Source organism: Corvus hawaiiensis, chromosome 20, assembly GCF_020740725.1.
Source record: "Corvus hawaiiensis isolate bCorHaw1 chromosome 20, bCorHaw1.pri.cur, whole genome shotgun sequence".
In the NCBI taxonomy this organism is placed as follows: Eukaryota; Metazoa; Chordata; class Aves; order Passeriformes; family Corvidae; genus Corvus; species Corvus hawaiiensis.
In genome coordinates, this window is record NC_063232.1 from 1,277,581 (window position 1) to 1,302,494 (window position 24,914).

The window sequence follows — 24,914 nt, forward strand, 5'->3', positions numbered from 1 at the left end:
AGCTGGGCTGTGCTGGGGCTCTGCATTCCAGGCCTGGCTCGGGCTGGGTCAGTACTGTGGCTCCAAGGAAATGTGCAGCCATGTGGGGCTGGGCTAGTCGAGCTCCCTTGGTACACAGAGCCCTTTGACAAAGCAAGTGGCAGAGAAACTGGCTCCTGAACCCCAGCTGCAGCACAGGAGGCTGCTGATCCAAACCTCCTGTGAAACACTTCTCCAGCCTGAGTTTCAGCTGGGAAATCTCCATTCCATCCATGTATCCAGGGGCTGTGATACTGCTGAAAATCGGTCCTTGGTGGGATGGGGAGGCCCTGCCAGGGCTGGAGGGATGGTGTGCCCTGGAGCTGACACACACAAGTACAAAGTGGGCTTGGTCCTTCCTTGGATGTGTCACTGCAGTAGGAATCCTGCTTCAGGCTGAGGAAAAGGAGCTGTAGCTCACATTCAGGAACTAGGCAGTGAAACAGAGCAGTCTTTCCCCTAAACCATCTTCCTTGTAGCACTGGGGTCCTGGAAGACACAAACTGCCTAAATTTGAGCAGTGCTTCCCTCTACACAGCTGAGAGCAGGGGGAGGTTTGAACATGGAGCTGTGTCCTGCTTCCCTCCCCTCCCGCTCCCCAGCAGCTGACAAGGCTCTTGGCTTTGACTTTTTCCATTGCTGGGTTCCACTTTGTCTCCAGTTTCCACCAGGCACAGGTGTCCTGGATGATGCCTCAGAGCATTAACTGTTTCTGTGCTGGAGAGACCAAGGGCCTGTTCCCAGGATGGCTGCTAAGTTTCAAGCTATTTGGAAACATCTGGATCTGGGACAGCGAGTGGAAGGTATGTATCTGCAGGGGGAACATCTGGAGGAAGAAACTGCTTCCAGATGTGTTTGGGCAAAAATGCTATTGAAATGTAAACTCAGTTTATGTTGTCCTGCCTCACAAGCGCTCAGAAAGCGCCTGGGTGCAGAGGACTCTGAGGCTGCTGCTGTGGGTGAGCTCTGGGTGCAGATGTGCCTGCAGATGTGCAGTTGCTGCAGGGAACGGTGTAGTTCGTGGCTGGCGAGAGAGAGTGTCACATTGTTTTCTCTCTTACCAGCCAAGTCATTCAATCTCTCATGCAGAGTATTTCTTCCAGATGTGGAAGTGCCTTACAAAAGCAGCGCTGTGTGGCACTGGAGAGCAGAGAGGCTGGGGTTGGGGAGCTGTGCTCTGTGGGCATCGCTACTAGACACTGCCTGGGCTTTACTCTTCTGCAGAGTGAGCATGGTGCAAAGCCATGGGAGAAGGTGTCAGCCTTGCTCCCTGCCTGCCTGGCACAATGTTCTTCCCCGTCTCTGTGACCACCTGGGACTCTGGGAAGGGACAAGTGGCAGCACAGGCCTGGGAGTTGCTCCTGTGGGAACACCCAGGCTGCAGCTCAGTGCTGTCCTTCCCTCCCAAGCAGCCTGCAGCATTGCATTGCAGTGTTACGCTCCGGGCACGTGGAAGCAGAGCCTGTCGCTGGAAAGCCCAGTACCCAGTGGACCTGTTCCTTCTCCCAGTGCTTTTGCAGGCGATTAGTGATGAAGAGAGAGAACATGGAAATCATTTTTATTTCACTTTGAGCCTGTGCTGGGTAAATCCTGAGGAGGACGGTGGCACACAGTGAAGGAAGCAGGGCAGTGCCATCCCTGCCCACCCGAGGTTTCCCTCCTTTGTTCTATTTATTGAGCAAGGATCCTGACACCCTTTCCCAGACGGTGACTCACAGCAGCTCTGTCTGTGCAGAAGCCATGTGTCTTGGAGCACTTTATAGATACAGGAGCTGCAGGAGCCTCGCAGGAGCCAACTGTGTTTATTAAAAGATGATCAGATGTTTCCTTCCTTAAGGCAGTGTCTAGCTGAGGCTGAGTAATAACTCATTACCAACGAGACAAATAACTGCTTATCATCAGGTCAGTGCCTTTGCCAGCCCTTCTGATTGTGGTGGCAGGTGCTCTGAGCACTGGTGGGCTCAGCACCCAGAATAGGGGGTAAGAAGACCCCACTCCAGTTCCTGTCCCTTCCCCTGTGGCAGCCTGAGCTGCTGCTCAGCAGGCTTTGGCCCTGGGTTAAGTTCAAGGAACAGCTTTATCCAGGCCTGGTGCAGCATGTTCCCTACTGCCCGTGGACTCAGGCTGCTGTAGTGGCCTTTGCAGGCCATGTTGTTCCGTCCTGGTGGTGGGGACTTGGAGCCAGTGTGCCAGAGCTCCTTGTGGCCCGACAGAAAAATCAGCAGTGGGCCAGGGCAGTGCTGGACAGGCATCTCAGGAGCGCTGTGGGGCCATGGGTGAGGTGGGAGGCTATGATCCCCCATGTCCCCACATGCCCCATGCTGACAGGGCTGGGCTGGGGAGAGGCAGAGCAGGGCCGGCTCTCGTTCCTGGGGCCGGGACGCTCTTGGGCTGGCTCAGAGGCTTTCCTCAGACGCCATCCTCTGGTGCAGCCGCCGCGGTCCTTCCCTGCCAGATGCCATGGCATCTCTCCATGTCCTTTGTTCCCTCCCTTGCTAACGCCTCTCCCATGATTTATGGCCGTTGCGGAGCAGCCTGGCTGCAGCCCGGCTGCTTGTCCAGACCCCTGGGCTCCGTGCCCTCGCTCCCAGCCTGGGGCAGGGCGGCTCCTGGGGAGCGCTCTGACCCCCCGGCATTCGGGCCCCCTTGCATTTAACCATGTGCACGGCCTTTTCTTTCACGTCCTTCCAGCCCGGCTGTGAATGAAGTGCTTTCAGGGGGAGGAGATTGTTGGGAGCCCAGCTCTGCCTGTGCATTGGTAGCAGCCCGTAAAAGCATCCCAGGAATTCGCCTCGGCGGCCCTGTGCGGGGTGAGCCAGTGAAAGACGCCCTTTGTTCCTGCAGCCGAGTCCCACACACCCTCCGACCGGGGCTGGAATCTGCAGCGCTGGACGTGTGCTCCCACTGCCTGCCACGCTGCACTGAGGCCCTCGGGAAGAGGTTTTCCCACGTTTTACCCTGGCCAGGGTGAGCAGGGCACTGGAGAAAGGCTTCCCCTGGCTGTACTGGTTGAGCCAGGCGTGTGTGACCCCAGCCTCAGCCCCGTGCTGCCTAAGCTGAGTCAGAGGGATGGAAATCCCTTCTTGCAGGGCTCCCTTTCCCCGCAGGGTTTGATTACAGGTTTAGGGTGTGATCTCCCTCCCATCCCGCGCAGGTTGCCGCTGCTCGCCTGCTGCCTGCCCGGCTACCGGGGCCGCTCCGGCGGGGAGGGCCGGGGGCTGACACGGAGCCAGGCCGGGCCTCGCCGCAGCCTGCACACAGCCGGCTGGCACCCGGCCCAGAACATGGCTCTGGAAAAAAATAAATGCCTTTGTTGTTGTTGAGGAAAGCCCAGAACGCTCCGACAAGGACACAACCTCTTCCTAAAGCTGGGTTTCAAAGCCCTGCTTTCTCAGAGGGTTCAAAGTGACCTGGCCAAAAGCATCTGTGCTCCGTGGGTCAGCCTGGATGGAGGAAATCCTGACCCATGTTGCAAGGGCTCCCTCTGAAACCATGGGGGACCGAGGGGTGGGCACCCATGAGGCCCCTTCCACAGGCTGCCCACCCAGGGGTGCTGGGGGGGAGCCCCTGGAACTTTTCTGTGCTGTCATTAGCAGAAGAAAAGCTTTGGGTGACTCAGCAAGTGCGTGCCAGACCAGGGCTCGGACACTGCCTCCATCCTCCAGCAAGACTGACACATGCAGTTCAGACAGAGCCTGGGCTGGCTAAAGATACCGTGGTACTTAAATATTTTATAGAAAATCATTAAGCAATTAAATCTGGTGGATCTCACATCATACAAAAAGCAGCTTGAAGCCTGTGCAGTAAACAGGGCAACGCTTCCTGCTCGTTTGGGATGTCTTCTTGGAGCCTTAACTACAATCCTTGCTTCAAAATAACTATAATTATCTCTTAATTGCCATTATTGTTTAACATTTTTAGCATTTGCAAGTGCAAACTGTTACAGTTTTCCATGCAGATACAATCAGTAGCCAGGGCTCACAATGAAAGCAATTAAAATCCTGTGATTATCACAAGGCTGCGTGTCTCTACACCAGCTTCAATCTGCATCACTTGCCAAGATGTAGGCTAGAAACTCAGACAAATTTAGCATTTATTTAGTAACCCAGCAAAGCTACTACCTCTTGCTGCCTCCAATGATTTGCATCTACGGCACTTTTTGGAAGGACAGGGGAGGGGAGGGGAAAGAAAGCAGTTTCTAGAATACATCCCAGGAGAATATACAGCAAGAAAAATTATGCACATGAATTATGCATCTGAATTATGATTTCACTCCTATTTTTGTCCGGATTAGCTCATGTTTGGTGTGCATCCCTGGCAGGGTGCTAGCAGAGCGTGCTCCAGCTCCCAGCAGGTCACTGCAGCTCTGGGTCCCGTGGTCCCTGCTCCACTGGCAGCCGCTTCCCAAGGGCTCACGGAGCTTCCTGGGGATCCAGCCCCCCGGCAACGATGGAAGCCCCTGCTCCTGCACCCCTCTCGGGCTGGGTGGGTCGCTTTTCTTTGTTAATTGAATGCCTCTGTTCTGTAAACACAATGGATAAAAACAGATTTGGGTGTACGCTAAAAAAGCAGGTCTGCGCTATTTTGTACAGAGGGGGAGGTGTTTGCAGGCTGTGCTGCCACCAGCCAGGCTTCAACAGTGTCCCCCAGGTCCCCACCATCTCCTGGGGAAGGCACACATGGAAACATCTCAGCCTCTGCCAGCTCTGGGGAGATAAGCCCAGGAGAGAAGTGCAAGGGGAAGGCAGTAGCAGGGCTTCCAAAATCTCACCAGATGTGACTGCAATCCCAGCTCACAGTCAAGTAAAGCCAGCAATCCTTCCAGGAAAAACTGCTTGGGAATCCTCAGCCCCCTTCCCAGGAGGGCTGGTGACCCCAGGCCATGGATGTTTCCATGTGTAAGGAATTTCAATGGCCCTCATTGCAGGAGGGAATTATCCTCACTGGCTAAGTCAGCAGGGCACCTGCACCCAGGTGTGGGGTCCCGGCTGGGGTGGGTGTGAGCACTGGGCACCTTCCTGTGATGGGGCCATGTGTGTAGGGAGGCTTGAGGGGCTGTGAATGCTCCCTGGCCCCGGTTCTTCCGTCACCAAACTGCACATACCATCTCTGCTGTTGCCTTGGATTAACATCTCTGACATCCCAGCAGTTGTTTGCATGAGAAAATGAGATTAGGAAAGTATTTCAAGTATTTGTGTCTGTTGTTCAGTGGCAAACAAGGCTGGAGCCAGTGCTGTTTGTCCCGTCAGCTGGCCCAAAGCTTGGGAAAACAGCCAGGAAGGCAGTGGGAGACACCCAGCTAAGTACCAGGGGCTGAATTTGCACATACTTTTGGAGAATGGGAAATGTGGAGCATGGTGCAGGCAGAGGCACCGGCTGAACCCCCCTGCCAGGGATGGGGTACCTGCGTGTGCACCTTTGTGGGTACCCCAGGGCCTCCCTGGGACACCTCAGAGGATTGGGATTTTTCTACATTCAGGTGTTTCCCATCTGCTTTGAAATGCAGCTGGTAGGGAGTAAAAAGTCAGTGAATTTAGGCAGTCACAGGAAAGAGGAGCAAAGGCAGAATTAATGGAAAGAGGCATCTTGGAAAGTCTGGGCTTGAAACCCCTGGAACTGCCCACTGAGTTTTGGGCCAGTTGTGCTCCCAGAGTGGTCAGGTTAAGATGAACTCTCCAGTTTGCCTTTTGGAGAAAGGACACAGCTGGTGAGTGAGAGAGGTAAGGAGGAGGCCAGGAGAGCTGCAGCAGCTCCGGGTCACCATGTTTTCAGGCTCAGCAGGGCCCTGCCACTTCCTGGAGCTGTCCTGTGGTTCCTGTTCAGTTTGGCTTCCCTGTGGCAGCTGTCACCATCCCTGCGTTTTCAAACCACCTGCCTGAATTTCAGGGAAGTCATCCATATATTCAACAGGAATATCAATTTCCAGGAGCTCTGGAGGACCCTGAGATCAGAGCAGCTACTACAAGGATTGTGCTGAGCTGTGCTCACCCCACCAGAGCTGGAATTCCTCTTGGACAGGGTGCCTGCTGGGGGTGCAGGGAGCTGGGGGTTGTTTAAACTTCTCCTGGTCTTCCTCAGGGGCTCAGGTGTCCTGGGGTGGGCCCCCATCCCAGCTACTGGGATCCAGCCCAAGCGATGCAGCCCAGGGTGGACATTTTCTCCATGTTTTTACGCCAGAAGTGGCTCCTGAAATCAATAGAGAAGGAGATTCCTCTGCAGCCTAGGGAACCACCCTGTCCACATTCTTCCCTGAGGCCTTCAAAGGCGCTGAGGAATCTAATTCCCACTAATTTGCTTTGAAAACACCAACTTAAAATTGTAATTACGGCCTGGTGTCTTGCTGCGGAGGGAAGACCCCAGCAGACTGCAGCTTCCTTGCTTCCCTAAGACATCCGTTTTGATGATTTATTAAGACTTACATTTTTAACAATATGATGTTGGTTAATGTTGGAAGATGTTCCTACAATTAATGAAAATTTCATAGACTGACTGGAGAAGAAAGAGACCATTTTATGTCCCCTACCAGATGGCCTAGACCAGCTGCTCACTTTTTTCTTTGAACTGTGATTCTAATGACTTCTCTGTCCTTTGAAGTCTGCTTAGAGCTGCTGAACCAGATGGATTTGCATGATAGTAGCACTGCACGTTTAACAGTGGAGGACTTGTGCTATTTTCCCTCCTGGCCACTGCTGAATGCTGCAGTTGGGGGATTTGGAGGGGTGAGTAAACCCGGAACATTGCCAGGTACTGGCAAAAAATGTCTTCGTGTAACATTACTGGCTTCAGTGGAGTTATTCCCCGAACCCACAGTGTCCTTACCCTGCTCTCAACTGGTTTTGTTGCTTTACAACCCATGGGACACTGTCAGCCGTGGATTTATTGGGGCCTCACAAAGCAGGGACTGCTGTCAGAATGCACATTTCAGCACCATTTTAAAAAGGAAAAGAAGAAAGAGCGAGCTTTAAATATGTATTAAGAAGTTTTTAAAATAATAAATCACAAAATAAAACTGTAACAGAAGAAACAAAACTGAAAAAGGTCCCTGAGTGTGAGTTTGGTATGAATTTATGCAGAGTAGAGAAGTTGGGGAGGCAACACTGACATTCCTGGGCTTGAAATCTCAAATCAATAGTGAAGGTGGCCACATCACTTTCTTATGCTGCCTCTCAGAGCACTCACAGGATCTCAAGCAGCTGCTCTCCCTGGAGCAATGTCTGGGCTGGGCTGGCACAGAGCTCTCTAAAATCTCTCAGGACTCTGATGATCCTTGTGGGTCCCTTCCAACTCAGGATATTCTGTCATTCTATGATAATCATCCCTGCACAATAGTAACGTGCCTGGGGCTGTCTCTGCACTGTGTTTCCATGTGCCTGCCTCAGAGGCCTTCAGGGACTTTTGAGGAACAAACAGCACAGGATAAATGGAACGATAAAGGGAAGGAGCAGAGCAATTACCCATAACCAGCCAGCCCAGGGCACAGAAGGATGCCAAGGCCATGGCACTGGTGACACAGAACGTCCTTTTCTTACTCAAGGTGGTCAGTGTGATAAGGAAATGGAAGGAAGGTAAACCAGAGGTAAGGCTTTGCCTGGATGTGACATGGAAGGAAAAGGCACCGTGTCCTGGCCGAGGAGCCCTCCTGTTCCTTCCCAGGTGATGTGGATGCAGTGTTGGCAGCAGTCCATGTACATACAGCGAGGCAGGAACACTTGGCTCAGCCCCGTTCGAGTGAATGTCCCCATCAACCAGGCCTTTCCAGTCCTTGGCTGCTCTTCCCAGATGCTGCTCACAGGGAAAGGCAGGAGCCCAGCTTCATTTGATGTTACCTGTCAGCGAGATGTTCATGCCGGTGAGCTGAAGATCCCATCTGATTAATGACCTTAAGGGGAGTTGGTTCCTGTTCACAACCACTGGTCCAGTGTCCCCAGCGCTCCCAGTGTCCCCAGCACTCCCAGTGTCCCCAGTGCTGCACGATGGCAGTCCTGTGTCTGGCCTGAGCTGGGTTCGCTCAGAGCTGGAACGGGGCTGCGGGACAGGAGCAGCACAGCAGCCCTGATTTCGGGTTACAGCCAGGGGAGGTTCAGACGGGATACCGGGAAAATTTATTCACGGAACAGGTTGTCCAGCCCTGGCACAGCCGCCCAGGGCAGTGGTGGAGTCCCCATCCCTGGGGGAATTTAAAAGCCACGTGGATGTGGCACTTGGGGACACGGCTCAGTGGCGGCCTTGGCAGCGCCGGGTCGCTCTCGGGGGGCGTTTTCACCCTGGGTGACTCTGCTGTTGAACATTTGCTGTTGTTTCCAACAGCCCGGGCCCGCTGCCGGGGCCGTGTCCCACAGGCGGGCGGGCACCGCCACCTGCCGCGGGCCCTGCCCTGCCCGCCCCGGCCCTCAGCGCTGCCGGGCCCGCCCGGCCGCCGTAGCCGCGGCCGCCCCGGAAGGGCTCCGGTTGCCATAGCGGCGCGGGCGGGGCGGCGGGACATGGCGGCGGCGGCGGGGCCGGGGCCGGGGCCGGGGCCGGGGCCGGGGCCGGGGCAGCCGGCGGAGCCGGGCCCGGCCGGGTCGCTGCGGCGCTGCCTGGCGCGGCTCGGCGCGCTGCGGGCCCGGCCCGACGGCGGCCGCCGCACGGAGCTGCACCTGCTCTTCGACCAGCTCATCTCGGAGAGCTGCGGGCCCGAGCCCGCGGCCGCGCCGGGCCCGCAGGTACCGCGGGGATGGGGGCTCCGGCGGCTCCGGCGCTGCCGCCGCCCGCACGGCGCGGGGCTGTGCCCGCGTGCGAGGAGGAGGAGGCGGCCTCGGCCGTGCCCGTGCCCGTCTCGCAGCGCACGCGTGGCGGGTGTGAGCCGGTGCCGGTGTGGGGGACACGCGGGGTCGGTGCTTTTCCCGCTGTGCCCACCCCCGGGCAGCATGTTCCCGCACACCTTCCACGCTCTTCCGCCCACGCCCGGGTCCCTTCTCCGGCTCCTTGGTGACTGAGCTCTGCTGCCCTGTGCCAAAGCGCTGCCGGGTGGAGGTGGTGGGTGACACCAATAGGTGGGACTGTGGCAATTTTCATAGTCTGATGTTGAAAAAATAGTAATTTTTTAAACTTTAAAGCAAGCCATTCAAAGCTGAGCACTCTAGATGTGCAGTATAGATGCTGCTCCATTGGCAACACACAGTACTTCATTATTACACTGGCTTGTTTTCATTTTATTTCCAAAGCAGGCTTACTTTGCACTTTGGAATTAACTGATTTCTGGGCAATCCTCTTCTGTTCCTTGATCTAACTTAATATTTTCCTTGAGCCATTATTATTGTCTTTGTAGTCCCTAAATAAATAAACCGAGGCTTTCTCTTCCAGGATGTTTGTGCTGTGCTTGTTGAAGCCTGTCAGTTGGTTCCCCTTGATCAGGAACATCTTGTCAGCAAAGTCTGTCAGCTTATCCATCACTTACTCAACAGATATCAGGTAGGAAGAGTTTGGCCATGTCCCTCCTGTTCCTCACTAAGCCAGAGGAGCTCTGTCGTTTCCAGGGCTGTGGAGCCGACCTTCAGGCAAAGGTTCTTGGATTTTCACGGTATTAGTTATTTTTGGGCAGCTGAGGCTATGATCTGGTTCTAGCATGGTTCCTCATAAAACCAGCTCTCAGTCAGAAGTGATTCACCATGGGAAGTACTCTTGATTTTAGGACACTTGTGCAGATGTATCCATTTTTTGTCAGCTGATTCTCTGCTGGTGTGTGATTTTAACAGCCAGATCACCTGAATCTGACCAATATCTCTGGGTTTATTGACTGCAGCAGTACATGATGATGTTTACCTTGGCCTTTTCTGTTATGACAGGTGATGGTTGATGAGCAGAACTTGAATTTCCTTCTCTCCTACTGCATCTCTGCTCTGAGGCAGTGCAGCTCCTGGACACATGTTGAAATTCTGCAAGCCTTAGCAGCTCTTGTTTACAATAATGGGCCTAAGTGTCAGAAGGTGAGCTTACAAACTAAGGGAAAGTAACAACAAAAATATTTGTACTGCTGCTGTTTCTACTTTATTTTTTTTCCTGAAAGAAAGAATAAAACGTTCTCAAGTTGTGTTACCTTTAGTGCTAAGATTAGATCCCATTTAAATAGTGGCTGGTATTTATGGGAAAGTTGAATTTCAGTTGTGTGTATTAATAATTATTATTCCCATGTGGAATACTCTGTACCTGCAGGCTGCAGCTGTAGTGATCACCATTAAAGAAGGGCACAGGCTTAGCCTGCAGACCAACCACCCTGTGCCTCAGGCAGGAAGAACATGGGGAGCTTCAAATTGCACATAACTCCACAGGCTCCATTGAGGATCCTGAAATCCATCCTGTAACCAGATCAGGGCTTTAGCTCGGCGCCATTTCAAAGCAGAGGCTCTCGGGTATCGATCCTGTGTGCAGCTCCTTGTTGCTGCAGCTGACAGTGTTTGAAATGCTGAATCCTCCTGCTGTCACCAGCTCGTGGCAGCTTGCAAAGCAGTCTCTGCTGTTGGGCTGAGCATGGGGTGGTGATGCTCACAGTTTGGGAGCTGCCAGCTTGTGTGGGCTTGTAGCCCATGTAGTGGCAGCAGTTTGGTGCAGCAGTTGTTCCTAGCTTAGCTTCATGTCTGGGAAGAGACCATAAACTGGGACTCAGCTGAGCTCAACCCTGTCCTTTCCTACTACAGAATAAGAGGACTTAAGGAATTAAGATTTTTTATGTTGTTTTTTATAAACATAATCTGTCTCTGGGATCTGAAATTGCAGCTGACAATTTTTAGGGTTTGTTTTATTTCTCATTATCCTGCTTTGATTTTTGACTGGTAATAAATTCAACTAATTTCACTAATTCAAGTCAGCTGTGCCCGTGATGGTTATCAGTGAGTGACCTCTCCTTGTCCTTATCTCAGCTCATGAGCCTTTCCTTATATTTTCTCTGCCCTGCCCATCTGAGGAGCAGTTTTGGTGGGCACCTGGTGTCCAGCCAGGCTCCAGCCACTTCCCAAACACAAGAACCAGGAGGCTGAGGGAGGAGCACTGACCCCTAATGACTTTTAGTGGTTTGTTTCAGTATCTCCCGGACCTGCTGGGCAAGGCTGGGCTCCTGCTGCAGTTCAGTGACCCTGCCCAGCCAGACGTGGAGCTCAGGAGGGCGGCTGTGCGCAGCATGGCAAACCTGTGTCTCAGGTGTGTACCAGCCTTTGCAGGTGCTTTAGAGAATGTGTGTCTGCCAGCACGGGGCCAGCAAGGTGTAGGTCCATGAATTTGAAATGCAGAGCTTTAGTGTTCCAAGATATCTGTGCATAAAACCATAAACTCTCAGTCTTCCAGAAATAATGTTACGGGGGTTAGTGGAGGGAGGAAATGAAAAGCTGTTGTGCTGTCTAATTTTTCGTGCAGAAGGTTTCCTTTTGTTCTCTGTATGGTAGAGCTGGCCCCTTTCAATCAGCCATCCATCTATCTGGGGCTCTTCAGGCTGACAGAGGGCTTGGGTGGGACTTTGTGTAACTTTATGAACCTGTAAACCAACCTTGTGTCTCCTCCTGGTCTAATTTTAGTGTCCCTGGACAGCCATACCTGGATGAGTCCTACAGAAGTGTCTGTTTTCAAACTTTCCTAAGTGTTCTGCAGTCTTCAAAAACCTCTGATGTGGATGACATCACGTTTTGCATGGTAAGTGTCAGTCTAATTGTCTAAAATACTCTAATTAGGAGATGGAGCTGCTGGAATATGTGGAATTTGGAATGTTGTCAACTGAGATTTTGCTTTAACAGTTTACAATTTATCATATTACTGTCCCAGTTGAGCAAAACTGTAATTGCCTAGAAAGTTGCTCGGAAGATGTGAACCTGCAGCGTTTTGGGAAGGAAAAGTAAGTAATTCTTTGTTTTCAGTTACTGCAAAGTGCACTGAAAGGTGTCCAGTCGCTTCTCAACGGTGGGAAGATGAAACTGATGCAAACTGACCAAATTGGAGCTCTTCTGGCAGTGTTAAAGGTAAATCCTTAAATCCACCTGAAGAAAGAGGCAGACACTGGGAGGTTCCAGATGCTGTTAAGTGGGAAACAGTGGAAGATGAGCAAGAGGGAGCAGAGAACCCTGAGTGTGGGGGAAATGGAGTGTGAGATGTAAAATATTGAGTTTCTCTCACAGCATCTTCACTGCACTTCCCACAGAGGAATGTGAGAGGAAGATGGGAGACTTGGTGTTTTTTGACATACTTGAAGTCCTTCTAGATGTAGATGTATTTCAGATGTTGCATAGCCTTACATATGGGAGAGGCAAGACCTGGGGGAAGGAGCACAACTGAAAATTGGTGAATTCACCTGAGTGGCTGTACAGTAAATCTGTGCACAGGAAAGGGACAGAATGCTAACACTTGTGTTCCTGTTGCAGAAATGCATGTTCCATGGGCTGCCAGGACTGAGCATAGAGGTGCCCACAGCCCTGTACCCTGCTCCCTTACCTCAGTATGATAAAAGGTCACCTGTCAAGCAGGAGCAGTCAGAACCAGCCACCTCTAAGCACACAGGGGTAAGCTGATTCTGCAGTGTGTTTGTTGTGGTTGTGTCTTACCTGTCGTGATATTGGTGGCTCTTCGTGTCCTGAGCATGTGGTACATTTAATTCTTTGCTTCAAAGATATTGATTATAAATTCTGCACTGAGTAAAATTGCTTTGGGGACTCTGGTGACATGAACAAATGGCTCTGCAGAGCTTGGCTTTCCCAAGTTTAGCTCTGTGCAACAATTATTCATCCATAGCCAAGAATTCCTGGCCTGCAGGCACGGGATTGATGCGTGCAAACTAGCCAAAGCTTTTGATTTTATAAGTTACGTTTTCTCTCCTAACACTTGCACAATTGTTTGACTCTTTCTTAGGAAAGTCAAGTTCATTTAAGACTGATTTCTTGCCTCATCTGTTCTCCTTAACCCTTCTACAGGTTATTTTTTAACCCTGTAAATACTTTGGATTACTGATTATCTGAAAGACATTAGAGAAAATAAAGTTATCTAGTCATGTTGACTAGTTTCTTTTTAGGTGTTGAATACCTGCTGTACATCTGAAAGAACTACAGAAGTATTTAGTGTTGTTCTTTAATCACTTTAGTGTGAAATATGATTTTTAGATAAAAGTTTCCTTGGATATATTTTATTTTACCAATGAAGAAGCCAAAGCTTAGTTTTTGAGGCTATTCAGTTATAAACTGCTTACTTCAGTATTACTGAAAATTTGTGACTGTTGCTACTAATAAGCAGAATTTAAAAATTCAGATACCAGAGAGTACACAGACTGTTTCTGTGTGTAGAGTATTGCACAGACATGTAACTGCATTTATGTATTTGTTAAGTATTGACTAAAACAAAAAAATCTATTTTTTCTTAGAACCGAAGAAAAAAGTCCAAAGGGAAACAAAAGAAGGGAGAGTTTGGGGAAGAAGGAAGAGACAATTCGGGGGATGCAGGAAATGAGTCAGTCCTGGGAGCAGACATGCTGAAATTGCACTTGGGGGATGTGCAGAGCAGCCCTTGTCCGGATCCTCGGGCTCGTGCATCGGATGTGTCTGCTGGGAAGGATCCCCTGTCCTCACATCCCACGGGCTGGAAACGCATCAGCAGCAGTGAGTCGGAGTATTCCGACGCCGAGGGTGGAATACAGAGCAAAGTGAGGTGATTGTTGTGCACATAAACATAAAACATGGGGATCCATAAAACACTTCCACAGGACCCTTTGTTCTTCATCAAAACTGCTGAGGAAATCACTTTCCCTTTTGATTTATGAGATGATACAAGAAAATTGGAAGGCAGTAGTTTGTGTTGGTTTGGAAGTAAATTTGTTCTTCCTGTTCTTGGTCTAAAAGGTTTCCTCTCACAGCCAGCCACTAATACAAGTAAAAGAGGTGGAGTCCATCCCTTGTCCCTGCTGTTTTCATTAATCTTTTTGTTTGTGTTTAAGGTCCTACCAAGCCAATGTTCGCCAAGGGGCTCTGGCCTGTTTCCTCTCCACTATAAAGTCAATAGAAAAGAGAGTTCTTTATGGCTACTGGTCAGCATTTGTTCCTGATGCCCCTGGTATTGGCAGCCCCCAGTCCGTGTCCCTGATGACAATTGCTCTAAAGGACCCTTCTCCAAAGGTGAGGCACTTCTGAGTACAAAAAGTGTTGTGTTTTCCCCTGTTAATCTTAGGAGTTGTCTTCTCTGACCTTCAATAAGTATTTGGCTACTGCACCCCAAGAAATAAACAGGAAGCATTGGCTAAGGAAACAAAGGATTGGTTCTGTACTGCTTTAAGTTATGAAAAAAAGTTAGAGTTGAATTTTCTCTTTCTAGAGAGGATTTAATATATTTTAAAATTCTCCATCTGTTCAAAGGTAACAGAAATGTTTTATCATTTCAGACACGTGCCTGTGCTCTTCAAGTCCTCTCAGCCTTCCTGGAAGGTTCTAAGCAGTTCCTCTCTGTGGCTGAAGATGCCAATGACCACAAGAGAGCTTTTACTCCCTTCTCTGTCACTATTGCTTCCAGCATCCGGGAGCTGCACCGCTGCCTGCTGCTGGCCCTGGTGGCAGAGTCCTCCTCTCAGACACTGACACAAATAGTCAAGGTAACTGTACTGCAGATGTGCCACGTGCTCCCAAGGGGTGACATTGGTCTCTAGATTAAGTCCTGAAGAAAGATTGCACAGAGCTGGTGTTGAAGAGCGAGGTGGTGGTGGTGGCTAACAGACCTTTGTCATCTCCCAGAGCTTCATTGGCTGAGTCATCCTGCAGAGTCATGGAATCACAGAATGGTTTGGGTTGGAAGGGACCCTAAAGATCACCTTGTTTTGACCCCCTGCTGTGGCCAGGGGCGTCTTCCACCAGACCAGGTTCCTCAGAGTTCCATACAGAGTCTTGGGGTTTCTTTTCAGCACAGTTCTCTTTCTCCTGCATTTTTTTAGTCTTTCTGAAGCTGAATTAACCTATGAAATGATTCTGAAGGCTCACATTGGCTTTAAAACTGCGATCCAAATTGACAAATCCTCCCATGGGCTATCGAAATTCCTTGGTCTTTATGCCAAGTCACAGTAGTTAAATCCTTGCTCTTAGGAGCCAAGTTTGTATCCAGTGTTCACACAGCAGATAATTGGGGTGGGTTTTTTTTCAGGTGCCCTCAGATAATGAGCTGCCTGAGTGACCTAAATTACAAATGTAAAAACAAACCTGTTGGAGGCCAGGCTGACATTGTAACCAGCACCTTTCTCTGTGTTTCAGTGCCTTGCAAACTTGGTTTCCAATGCACCCTACAGCCGATTGAAACCTGGGCTGCTCACCAGGGTGTGGAACCAGATCAAGCCCTACATCTCTCACAAAGGTTTGCATCCTCTCTCTGTTATATTCCTCCCCTCCTCTGTGCTCCATAAATTCATAATTCAATAGCAGTGGCTGTTTATATGTTGCAATCTATCTTGTCTGAAAACTGCTGAGGGAGGATGCTGGGCTGTCAGTGAGGTTCTAATGGAGGTTTTTTTGCTCTTTCTTCCCCCCCCATTGTCTCTTGCAGATGTTAACGTTCGAGTTTCCAGCCTCACATTGTTGGGGGCCATAGTTTCTGTCCAGGCACCTTTGCCAGAGGTGCAGCTGCTTCTGCAGCAGCCCAGCTCCTCGGGGCTAAGCAGCAGCGGCAGCGCGACCCCTCGGCGCTTCGTCTCCTCGGAGCAGTGCAGGAGAGCACTGCCGTGGGAAAGCCCTCTGGACAGCCCAGCAGGGTGTGCAGCTCCAGAGCCGTGCTGGCTGCTCCGCCTGTGCGTTTCCATCATCGTCCTGCCCAGGGAGGATTCCTGCTCCGACAGCGACGCCAACTTCCCGTCCTTGTCCAGCGTCTACGAGCCGTGTCCCCTCCGGCTGGAGTCCCTGCAGGTGGGGCGGATACACGGGGGGCTTGGCTCAGCATCCAGCTGCCTCCCTCTGTCGTGGGTTCCCTTTGCTCCCTGCTCTCTCAGGGAGATTTAGGCTGAGGCCTTTGCTGGTGCAGTGGGGCTGAGCTGCTCAAAGGGAAATGTTTTGATTCCCTGGCTGCAGCATGCCTGTCCTGCTGCAAGCCTGCTGCAGCAAGTTCATCTGCCTCTGATTTTTATCTTCAGTATTTTTAAGTAGTATTTGAGGGTGTGTGCTGGCAGACTATGAGTTTTCCCCATGCAAACTACTCCATACAGAATCCAAGTGAACGATTTGGTGGAAAACAGTAGGGAAGAGCCCTGCAGTCAGAGAACAGTCTGCAAGGAGCTATGGAGCAACTCAAGGAGAGCCTGTGGATGCCTTGTTTTAATTCATGTAGCCACAGCAAAGGGTAGATTTTGTAACATGCATCCCAAGAAGTCTCACTCTTTCTGGAACACTAAATACTTGTTAAATCTGGCTTCACAGAAGGCAGCAGCAGTTTTACAGGAGGTACAGAATGTCTTGCTCTTAGTTTTTTTGGCTACAGGAGCCCTCGCAGTAAATAATTCATGGTGTTGCTATCTGATAGTGCTTCTGTGGCTCTTCTTTGAACAAGATAATGGAACAGGGAGGCTTTTAATCAGCTCTAGTATTCTGGAAGTTGTGCTGCAAGGTGTATCTGTTACATCAGAGTTCATTATATGGTGCCAGGGTTGATTAGCCCATTAACATCCTTTCAGTGTGTATTTGGGGTGTTTTGGGTAGAAGGGGAAAATGCTGAATGGAATTTCTTTTGTCTGTGTTTAGGTGTTGGCTCTTCTTGTGAAAGGTTATTTCCCTATGGCTCAGAGCTATTTCCTAGAACTTGGAGAAGTGGCTTGCAGATGCATGGAAGAAATGGATCCATCTATTCAGCTCCATGGAGCCAAAGTAAGAGCAGGAGGACACATCAACATTGTTTTACCAAGTCAGTTTTATCTGTCTGTGTGCTTTGCAAATGCAGATGTGTGGTGATGAATATTCAGAGCATCTGTGTGTGTGATGTAGAAATGCAGTACCTTGACACTTGGAGAAATGCACCTTCAGCTTCCAGTCTTGAAGTCTCAGCAGAATTTTGTTGCTCTGCTGAGTCACCAGGAAGCTTGGGAAATGCAAGGACTACAACACTGGTCCTTCCCTGACTGAGCATCAGCTGGTGCAGGGACTGGACTCTGTGACCCAAAGGTTTCCTCTTTGTGCAGTAATTTGTTATGCTGTTCTAGCTGGAGACTTTATGTAGGAAAAGCTTTTCCTCTGATTTCAGTCCTAGCAGGGACAGAACAGTCCAGACCAGTACTGAATCTTTTATTTTTGTTCCCTGGGTGAGTAGATGCAGTCCTAGGTGAAGGTTCTGTAGTTCATGGTCCTTGAGTCACCCCTGATGAAAACCTCCTTGCTTTTTGTTCTTTGTAGCTCCTGGAGGAGCTGGGCACAGGTGTCCTGCAGCAGCACAAACCCGACTCCCCCACTGCCCCTGACCAGAGGGTGCCTGTCAGCGTGGTAAGTGTGAGATTCCACCTCAGTGAGCTCCTTCCTTGGACTCTGCAAAGCCACTGGCACAGACACAGATAAATAATTGCAGGGAAGCAGGAAGGGACTCAGACTGTGGCTTTATGGATGCCAGTGTGGACAGTTTCTGTAGATTTCCTGCAGTAATTTGGCAGTTGTTCCTGCCTGTAGACAGATGTGTTGGGTTTTATTTCTTTTACATGATGTTAGCCCTGTCTCTTTGCCTCTCCTCTTCCCAGCTCTTGCAGCCTGCTGTAGCTCAGAGAGCTGGAAGAACAGCACTGATTTTGCATGTGTCATTACTGCTGCATAAAACTTTTAGAATTTTGGTGAATTTGCATTGTTAAAGAACCAACCTACATTTTCTGGCTGCTCACAAGTGCAGGGAGGAGAGTGGCCAGAACCACAATATATGTGAATTCAGAAAAATTCATTAGCTGTTTGTTGGTTAAGTTTGCAGAAGCTGAGTAATACAGGCCTGTTTAAGTCTTGCTTCTGTGAACAGAAGGCAAGCTTAAACATTTTTTTGGCTCATGCTAAGTTTTGAGCCTACAAGCCAGGAAATGTGTTCAGTAGCATCAGGTTCCTGTTATTCTCTATGAAGGTAAATTGTCAGGCAAATGAAAACACTCAGCTGTGTGGATTCAGGAGTGGGATTACAACTCTATTTAGTGCAGTTTAAATTTCAGGGTATGTGGCCTTGAGAAGGAAACAAAAATAACTCAGTGAACAGCGACTTGATAGCAGTACTGAAATGTCTTTAAAATGTTTCTGAATGCTAACTATTTTAGGCTCCAAACAATTGTAACGCCTTCCATGTGTGATTATGCTCCCTGCTCTAAGTATTTCTTAAAGATGATCATCTTTAAGACAAGAACTTAGGCGTAATTGCTGGGTTTAAAAGATAAACCTGGCTGTTTCTCCTGCAGGTTGTGACCTTCTGGACGATGATGTTAAATGGCCCTTTACCTGGCACTCTGCAGAACTCCCCCCACGCCACTCTCCAGACAAGTGCCTGTGATGCCCTCTCCTCTATCTTACCAGAGGCTTTCAGCCTCCTGCAGGTAAGAGAACACACCTTTAAATGTGGTGGTTTTACCTTTGAGGCTTTGTCCTTGTCCCCCACATCACAGCAGTGTAAAGCCTTCTAAAACTTAGCAGGAGAGAGTAAGGAAACCTCACTGAATTTTTTCTTTTCCTTTGCATTCTTGAACATTGTGACTGTTGAAGGCTGGGAAAGGCAATGCTGGGAGTAATCATCCTGTCAGAACAATTAAACTGTGGGTCACAGCAGCTGTTTGGCCCTGCCATGAATACCCAGCCTTGGCAATGATGCACAGGAGATGGAGGACAAGAATTTCATGGCATGAGGGAGGGCTGGGGGATTGTTATTCTGCTGGTTAATTCTTTGAAGAGCCAGCTGAGCCAACAGCCAGGGCCTGATGTTGTGCACCCATTTGCATGCGTGTTTTTCCCCTTTGCAACATGAAACATGCTTTTAAACATGAAAGCCTTGGCAGGGGATCCCCCCGCATTGTGCAGCTCCTTCTGTGTCACTGTGCCCTTGCTGGGGAGTGCTCTGCCAGATCTCATTTGCCCAGGAATTGCTGGTCCAGCAGTATCTCTGGAATTCTCCAAGTACAGCGTGTACTTCATCCCCCTGTACTTTGATCCCATCCACTCTCCTGTCCCTGTGGCCACATGGGGTCAAGTCAGTGCCCACTCTGACCTTTTGTCATGGGCTGGTGAACTGACAACCTGCCCAGGCTGAGCTCACCCTGCCTGTCCTGGTTAATGAGGGGCAGAGAGGGGGGGAAGGCAAAAGCAGCCCATCCTCTCTGTGTTCCCTCTGATGGGCCATTCCTTCTGCTTTGGATCAGAGTTAATATCTTGGTTTCCTTCGTGGTCTGACCTAACAGCAGTGAGATCCTGTGTGCTGGAAGCGTTCCTGGTCCCTGGGTGGGCTCCTGAAACACCACTCAGTTCACTTAGAGCACGCTCTGAGTGGAAGCTCCTTCAGATACAGGGTCTGTCAGAGTATTCTTGTGTCCCTGTGGAACAGAGCTCTCCTCAGTCCCCCCATGGCCACTCTGCTCCTCGTTGCAGGGTGACCAGCAGATCCTGTGTGTCACGTTGCTGCTGGGCCTGAACCACAGCGAGAACCCCCTGGTGAAAGCTGCTGCTGCCCGTGCCCTGGGAGTCTACATCCTCTTCCCGTGCCTCAGGCAGGTCAGAGCCAGCCCATTCCCTTCTTCTGAGCCATTTAATAATGGGTTTGGTGAGCCATGAGATGTGAAACATGGATTTTTTTGAAATTAATTATCTTTACTTTTGGTCTGTAGTGTATTTATATTTCCTTCCTGGCTCCAGACCTGCTCTTGCCTTTTGTGTGAGAGCAGAATCAGTGCAGGGAGGTGAAGCAGAAGTGAGAGGAAAAGGAGGGAGGTCAGGATCTTCTCAGGCTCTGAGGGATGGAAGCTGGAGGGGTTAGGTTGGCACAGAGGAGCTGCAAGAGGTGAGGTGGAGCTGGGATGGAGGGATGAGCTGTACAGTGCTCTCTGGAGTTTAATGTTGGACTCGGTCTTAGAGGTCTTTCCCAACCTTCAGGATTCTATGATTTTAACAAGTTCTTAATGTGAAGCCTTCAGTTTTGCTTAAAGCCAAGAAATAAAGCTTATTTAGAGAAAAAAAGCTGGGGTTTTTTTCTACAAAGTATCATCTTAGCTTGGCTGAGCTGGAAGATTAGTTTTTACAATGTAACCTTAAGTGAATGATTTTAATTAAAAAAAAAAATGCAGTAGCTGACTTTGGAGTTTAATTCCAAAATATTTGGAAAGAAAATTCTTCACCATAGGCACATGTAGTGTGCCATAGAAGAGAAGATTAGACAGGCAGCTCAACAGGGAGTTTGGAGAAGCAATTACTTCGAGAGCGGGATTTGATGAGTGTAAGGTTGGCAGTCCATGTAATTATGTTAAAATCCAAAGTAACTAAAGCACCAATGGAATTAAATAATACATGGAAGCTTTTCGGCAGCAGCTACCCAAGAGTGGTGGACTTGGTCAGCATTCAGGCTTGGACTGTTAATTAAAGGTCAGGCAAAGCTGCAGAGAGCACCATGAGCTCATTAAGAGGTGTCACCTAGAAAAGAAAAGTAAATGAATAGAGCTGGTCCCGGTCTCATTTTCCCTACAAAACCCAGAATGTGTTACTCAGGAAATCACCTGAGTTTTGAGAACTTTGTAACTTCGCAGCACTTTTTGCTTTGACAGGATGTGATGTTTGTGGCAGACACAGCAAATGCCATTCTGAACTCCCTCCATGACAAGTCTCCCAACGTCCGTGCCAAGGCAGCCTGGTCCCTGGGCAACCTCACAGACACCCTGATCATCAACATGTACGTGACACAGCCTGCCCTGGGGTGACACCTCCCTGCCCCAAAGCGTCAGACAGACCAGACCTACTGGTCTGCAAGAGGACATAGCCTCAGGCTGTGCCAGGTTGGACATCAGGAGCAATTTCTTTATGGAAAGGGTGGTCAGGCATTGGAAGGGGCTGCCCAGGGAGGTTTGGAGTCCCCACCCCTGGAGGTGTCCAAGGAAGGGCTGGAGGTGGCACTCAGTGCTCTGGGCTGGGGACAAGGGGGGCATCGGGCACAGCTTGGACTCGATGCTCTGCGAGGGCTTTTCTAACCAAAATGATTCTGTGATACTTAACATTAAAAAAAGCCAGAATTTGGCTTTGATACTTCTTTTTAACCACCCTCTGCCTGTCTGTCTGCCAGTATGTGACACTGTTAAAGCATCCTGTATCCCTGTGGGAACACCTTCCACTATCCCAGGTTGCTCCAAGCCCCATCCAGCCTGGCCTTGGACACTTCCAGGGTTGGGGCAACACAGCTTCTCTGGGCACTCTCACAGGGAAGAGGTTTTTTCTAATATTTGTTCTAAACCTACTCAGCTTGAAGCCATTCCCCCTTGTCCTGTCACTCTAAGGAGAGGCTCTTTAAAACTTTTCACTTCTCAGTTTTCCACTTCTTGTGTGTTGCTTGGTGTAATTATGTGGTTCTTTTACTTTCAACGTAACACAGAAGTAAAATTAATAAATATTTAACCCTTCCTCAAGCCAGAGACTGAGGGAAGCCTAACCTACTGTTACATTTTTAACAGGAAAATAGTTATCATATATTCCTGCTACAGAATTGCCCCTGAGCAATTCCTTGCCCTCTGTTTTTTATTACAGACTTAACCATTGCTAACCAGCTTTCTTGCATTGATAGTTTGGTTTTAAATTAATAAACATAGTGGTCACATGCAGAAAGGTCTGTCTTACATATTAGCCTTCTAAAGAGTGAAGGTTGTTTGTTCATGGGCCTTTATAAAGGGTTGTATCACATCTTTGGGGATGGAGCAGCCGAGCTGGGTGTTCACAGGGTGATTCTCCTGCCAGGGAAACCATGGGACAAAGCTTCCAGGAGGAACTTTCTGATCTGCTGCTGCTGAAATTGTTACGGTCTGCAGCAGAAGCATCCAAGGACAGAGACAAGGTAAGAGTGAAGGGAAGGAGGGTGGAGTTGGTGTAGTTAACTCTTGGATTTTAAAAAAAACACAAGGAAAAAGCATTTTGGGTCTCTTTGCCCCAACGTTTGGGGGGAGCTGCAGCTCAGATCCTCCCCTGGGGGCTGGTGCTTGGAGGTTTCCTGGGCTGGTTGAATTGCAGGGAATTTGAGTGGGCTTTTCCACAACGCAGGGATTTGTGGTTTGGATTGTGGCCATTGCAGAGAATAATCTTTCTGGTGGCATTTAGGAAGACACAGTGTGATTTCAGCTGTGCTCCTTGCTGCCTCTGAGATGATTTCACAGCAGGCTCGACAAGACCTGCCCACAACCCGAAAACTGGGGAGGTTTTTGTGTGTTCCAGGTAAAGAGCAATGCTGTCCGTGCCCTTGGGAATGTGCTCCATTTCCTGCAGCCCTGCCACGTGGCCAACCCCAGGTTCAGGGAAGCCATCGAGGAGTCCCTGCAGGCCCTGATTGCCACGGTGGGCAGCGAGGCCACCATGAAGGTGCGCTGGAACGCGTGCTACGCGCTGGGGAACGTGTTCAAGAACCCTGCCCTGCCTCTCGGTGAGAGCCTGCTCCCCTGCCCTGGCTGCCTCGGCTCTTGTGGTTCTGATCAGATCGTTTCCTAATGGGTAGAGAAGAAGGGGGGAAGCCAGTGGAGCTGAGTCTGGGTTCACAGCTTTCCAGGACTCTTCCCAGTGGAACAGACTCGGCTCCTTCCAGTGCAGGTGTAACTGCTGTGTTCAGTTGGATCTGCCATGTAAGGCAAGAGTGTGAGGGTGGGATTATAGATGTGAATAAATGCCAAATGTCCTCTTGTAAAACCTCAGGAGATTAACTGTTTTAACTCATATTTCATTTCATGACCCCTGATTCTCTCATTTAAACCACAATAAATTCAATAAATGTCAGTTCATTAAATATTCAGGAGACATTTATAGTTTTGCATATTTTGGCTGATTAAAAAGGGGTTTTTTTGTTTTGGTTTTTTTTTTTCAGGAGAGGCTCCTTGGGCCACGCAAGCTTTCAGTGCCCTTTCCTCTGTAGTCAAGTCCTGCAAGAACTTCAAAGTGCGAATCAAGTCAGCCATGGCCCTGTCCATCCCCAGCAAGAGGGAATGCTACGGCTCCACGGAGCAGTTCTGCCAAATCTGGAGTGCCTTGGTGGTGGCCCTGCAAAGGAGCGAGGACGCCGAGGACTTCCTGGAGTTCAAGTACAGCTCCAGCCTCAGGACCCAGATCTGCCGGGCTCTGCTGCACTTGCTGCGGCTGGCAAGGAGCACGGACCTGCCCCTCATCTGGGGGAGCCTCAGGGACCACGGGGAGGCCATCAAACCCTACGTGCTGCAGTACCTGAGGTCCTCAGGGGAGGAGAGCGAAGCGGGAACGCACACGGACCTGGGGGAGAGGGAGCGAGGATTGCAGGGAGCCATCGACCATCTCAGTGGGATAGAGAGAGAGCTGCAGGGCAAGGCGAGGGTCAGAGTGTCCCTGTACCTGGAGGATGTCCTGACAAACCACACCAATGCCACGGAACTGACAGAGGCTTGAAGGAAACGCCCATTTCAGTGACCAAAACTTCCACAGGGAGCGCCGAACTGCGTCCCCTTGCACAAGGCATCCAGAGGAAAAGCTTCCTGCTGCTGATGTTAAATACTTTATTTCAGAATTTATTAATAATGCCTCTAGGACATCATTTTTATATTATTATCATTTTTTATTGTTGTGTTTGGTGAACTCTGCCGTTGCCCTCCCCGGGGTTGGTTTGTGCACTTCGCTGTCAAAGCATCGCCACTTGGAAAACAAACGCCTTTTCCTCCTCTGTGTGTTTTGTAAAGCTGCCTGTTCCCTCAGCTTATCTCAAAGCATTTTGTTCCTATTGCTGCAGGATCCAGAATCATGTTTGTAAAGCAGGGGGCTGGAAGAATTTTGTTTTTCAGAGCCACTGCAAATGTTGTCACTCTTGTGTTCCTGCAATAAACCCAAATACTCCAATATTTGAAGAACAGCTTAGAGCAAACACCCTTTGCCTTTACCTGTCTGTGTTCCTGGTGTCATACACCTGGCCTCTGCCTCCCTGCTGCCTCCACTCATCCTGTCTTCCAAAAAAAATCAAAATTCCTTGTTTCCAGCTGGATGGTACCATGCTGCCTAAGGCAGAAAATTCAAAGTAGGTTCTCCAAGGCTGGAATTTTGGCTCTTCAAGCACCTCTGTGGGAGGTGCAGTGATGTTCTAACAGCACATGGATTCGTTTCTGGTTCTGGAGTTCTGTCCCCTTCCATTCCTTCCCTCCGCTGTTACTTACTCTGTGTTTGCTCTGTGCTTACTCTGCTGATAGCTGGGGGAGCACTGAGCTCTCTGATGTTGCTGGGGACAAATCGGCACCTCCAGGAATGAGCAGGGCTCTGGGGCACTCAGAGTTAAGCGCCTGCTGTCCTAACCCCGGGCTGGATGTTTGAACAGAGCTCAGGGCAAGCCCTGCCTGTCGTAAAACCTCTGGGGGATACAAAATTCATGTGCTTTGTTCTTCCACCCTCATGCTGGCTGCAGCAGGCCTCAAGTGCTGAGAGTATCCTCAACTTCCCAGAGTAATGGAGCCTTTTTCAGTGGATGGATGGGGCCAGTTCTCTGCCAGGGATCACTTCTGCTGCTGCCCCAGCCTGGTGTGTGCAGACAGGCTTGTGCCAGTGCTGGGGAAACCCTGGGATGGAGGCAGAGCTGAGCAACCCTGCTGGGCCCCGTCCTGACGCTGCTTCAAGTGACACATTTGCACTTCAGCTTCATTTGCTCCTTTTCTCTCTGGCTGCTGCATCTGTACCTGAACCCGTCTTTGAGCTCCCACACCTGCCACTGCCTTGGGGAGAAATCTGTCCCATGGCCCCTGA

At 50.0% G+C, this 24,914-nt stretch overlaps 1 protein-coding gene across 1 annotated transcript; it reads left to right on the forward strand.

The window, feature by feature from the left end:
- The first annotated feature begins 8,610 nt into the window (after window positions 1-8,610).
- On the forward strand, window positions 8,611-24,036 carry HEATR6 (HEAT repeat containing 6). Its single transcript, XM_048324645.1, has 20 exons — window positions 8,611-8,720; window positions 9,361-9,468; window positions 9,843-9,983; window positions 11,075-11,190; window positions 11,562-11,676; window positions 11,898-11,999; window positions 12,399-12,536; window positions 13,388-13,671; window positions 13,958-14,135; window positions 14,399-14,605; window positions 15,255-15,354; window positions 15,544-15,899; window positions 16,728-16,850; window positions 17,373-17,459; window positions 18,398-18,532; window positions 19,575-19,697; window positions 20,741-20,865; window positions 21,918-22,014; window positions 22,389-22,593; window positions 23,029-24,036. The coding sequence occupies exons 3-20, from the start codon at window positions 9,846-9,848 to the stop codon at window positions 23,577-23,579; spliced, it is 3,180 nt and encodes a 1,059-aa protein (XP_048180602.1). The 5' UTR covers window positions 8,611-8,720; window positions 9,361-9,468; window positions 9,843-9,845; the 3' UTR covers window positions 23,580-24,036.
- The last annotated feature ends 878 nt before the right edge of the window (window positions 24,037-24,914 follow it).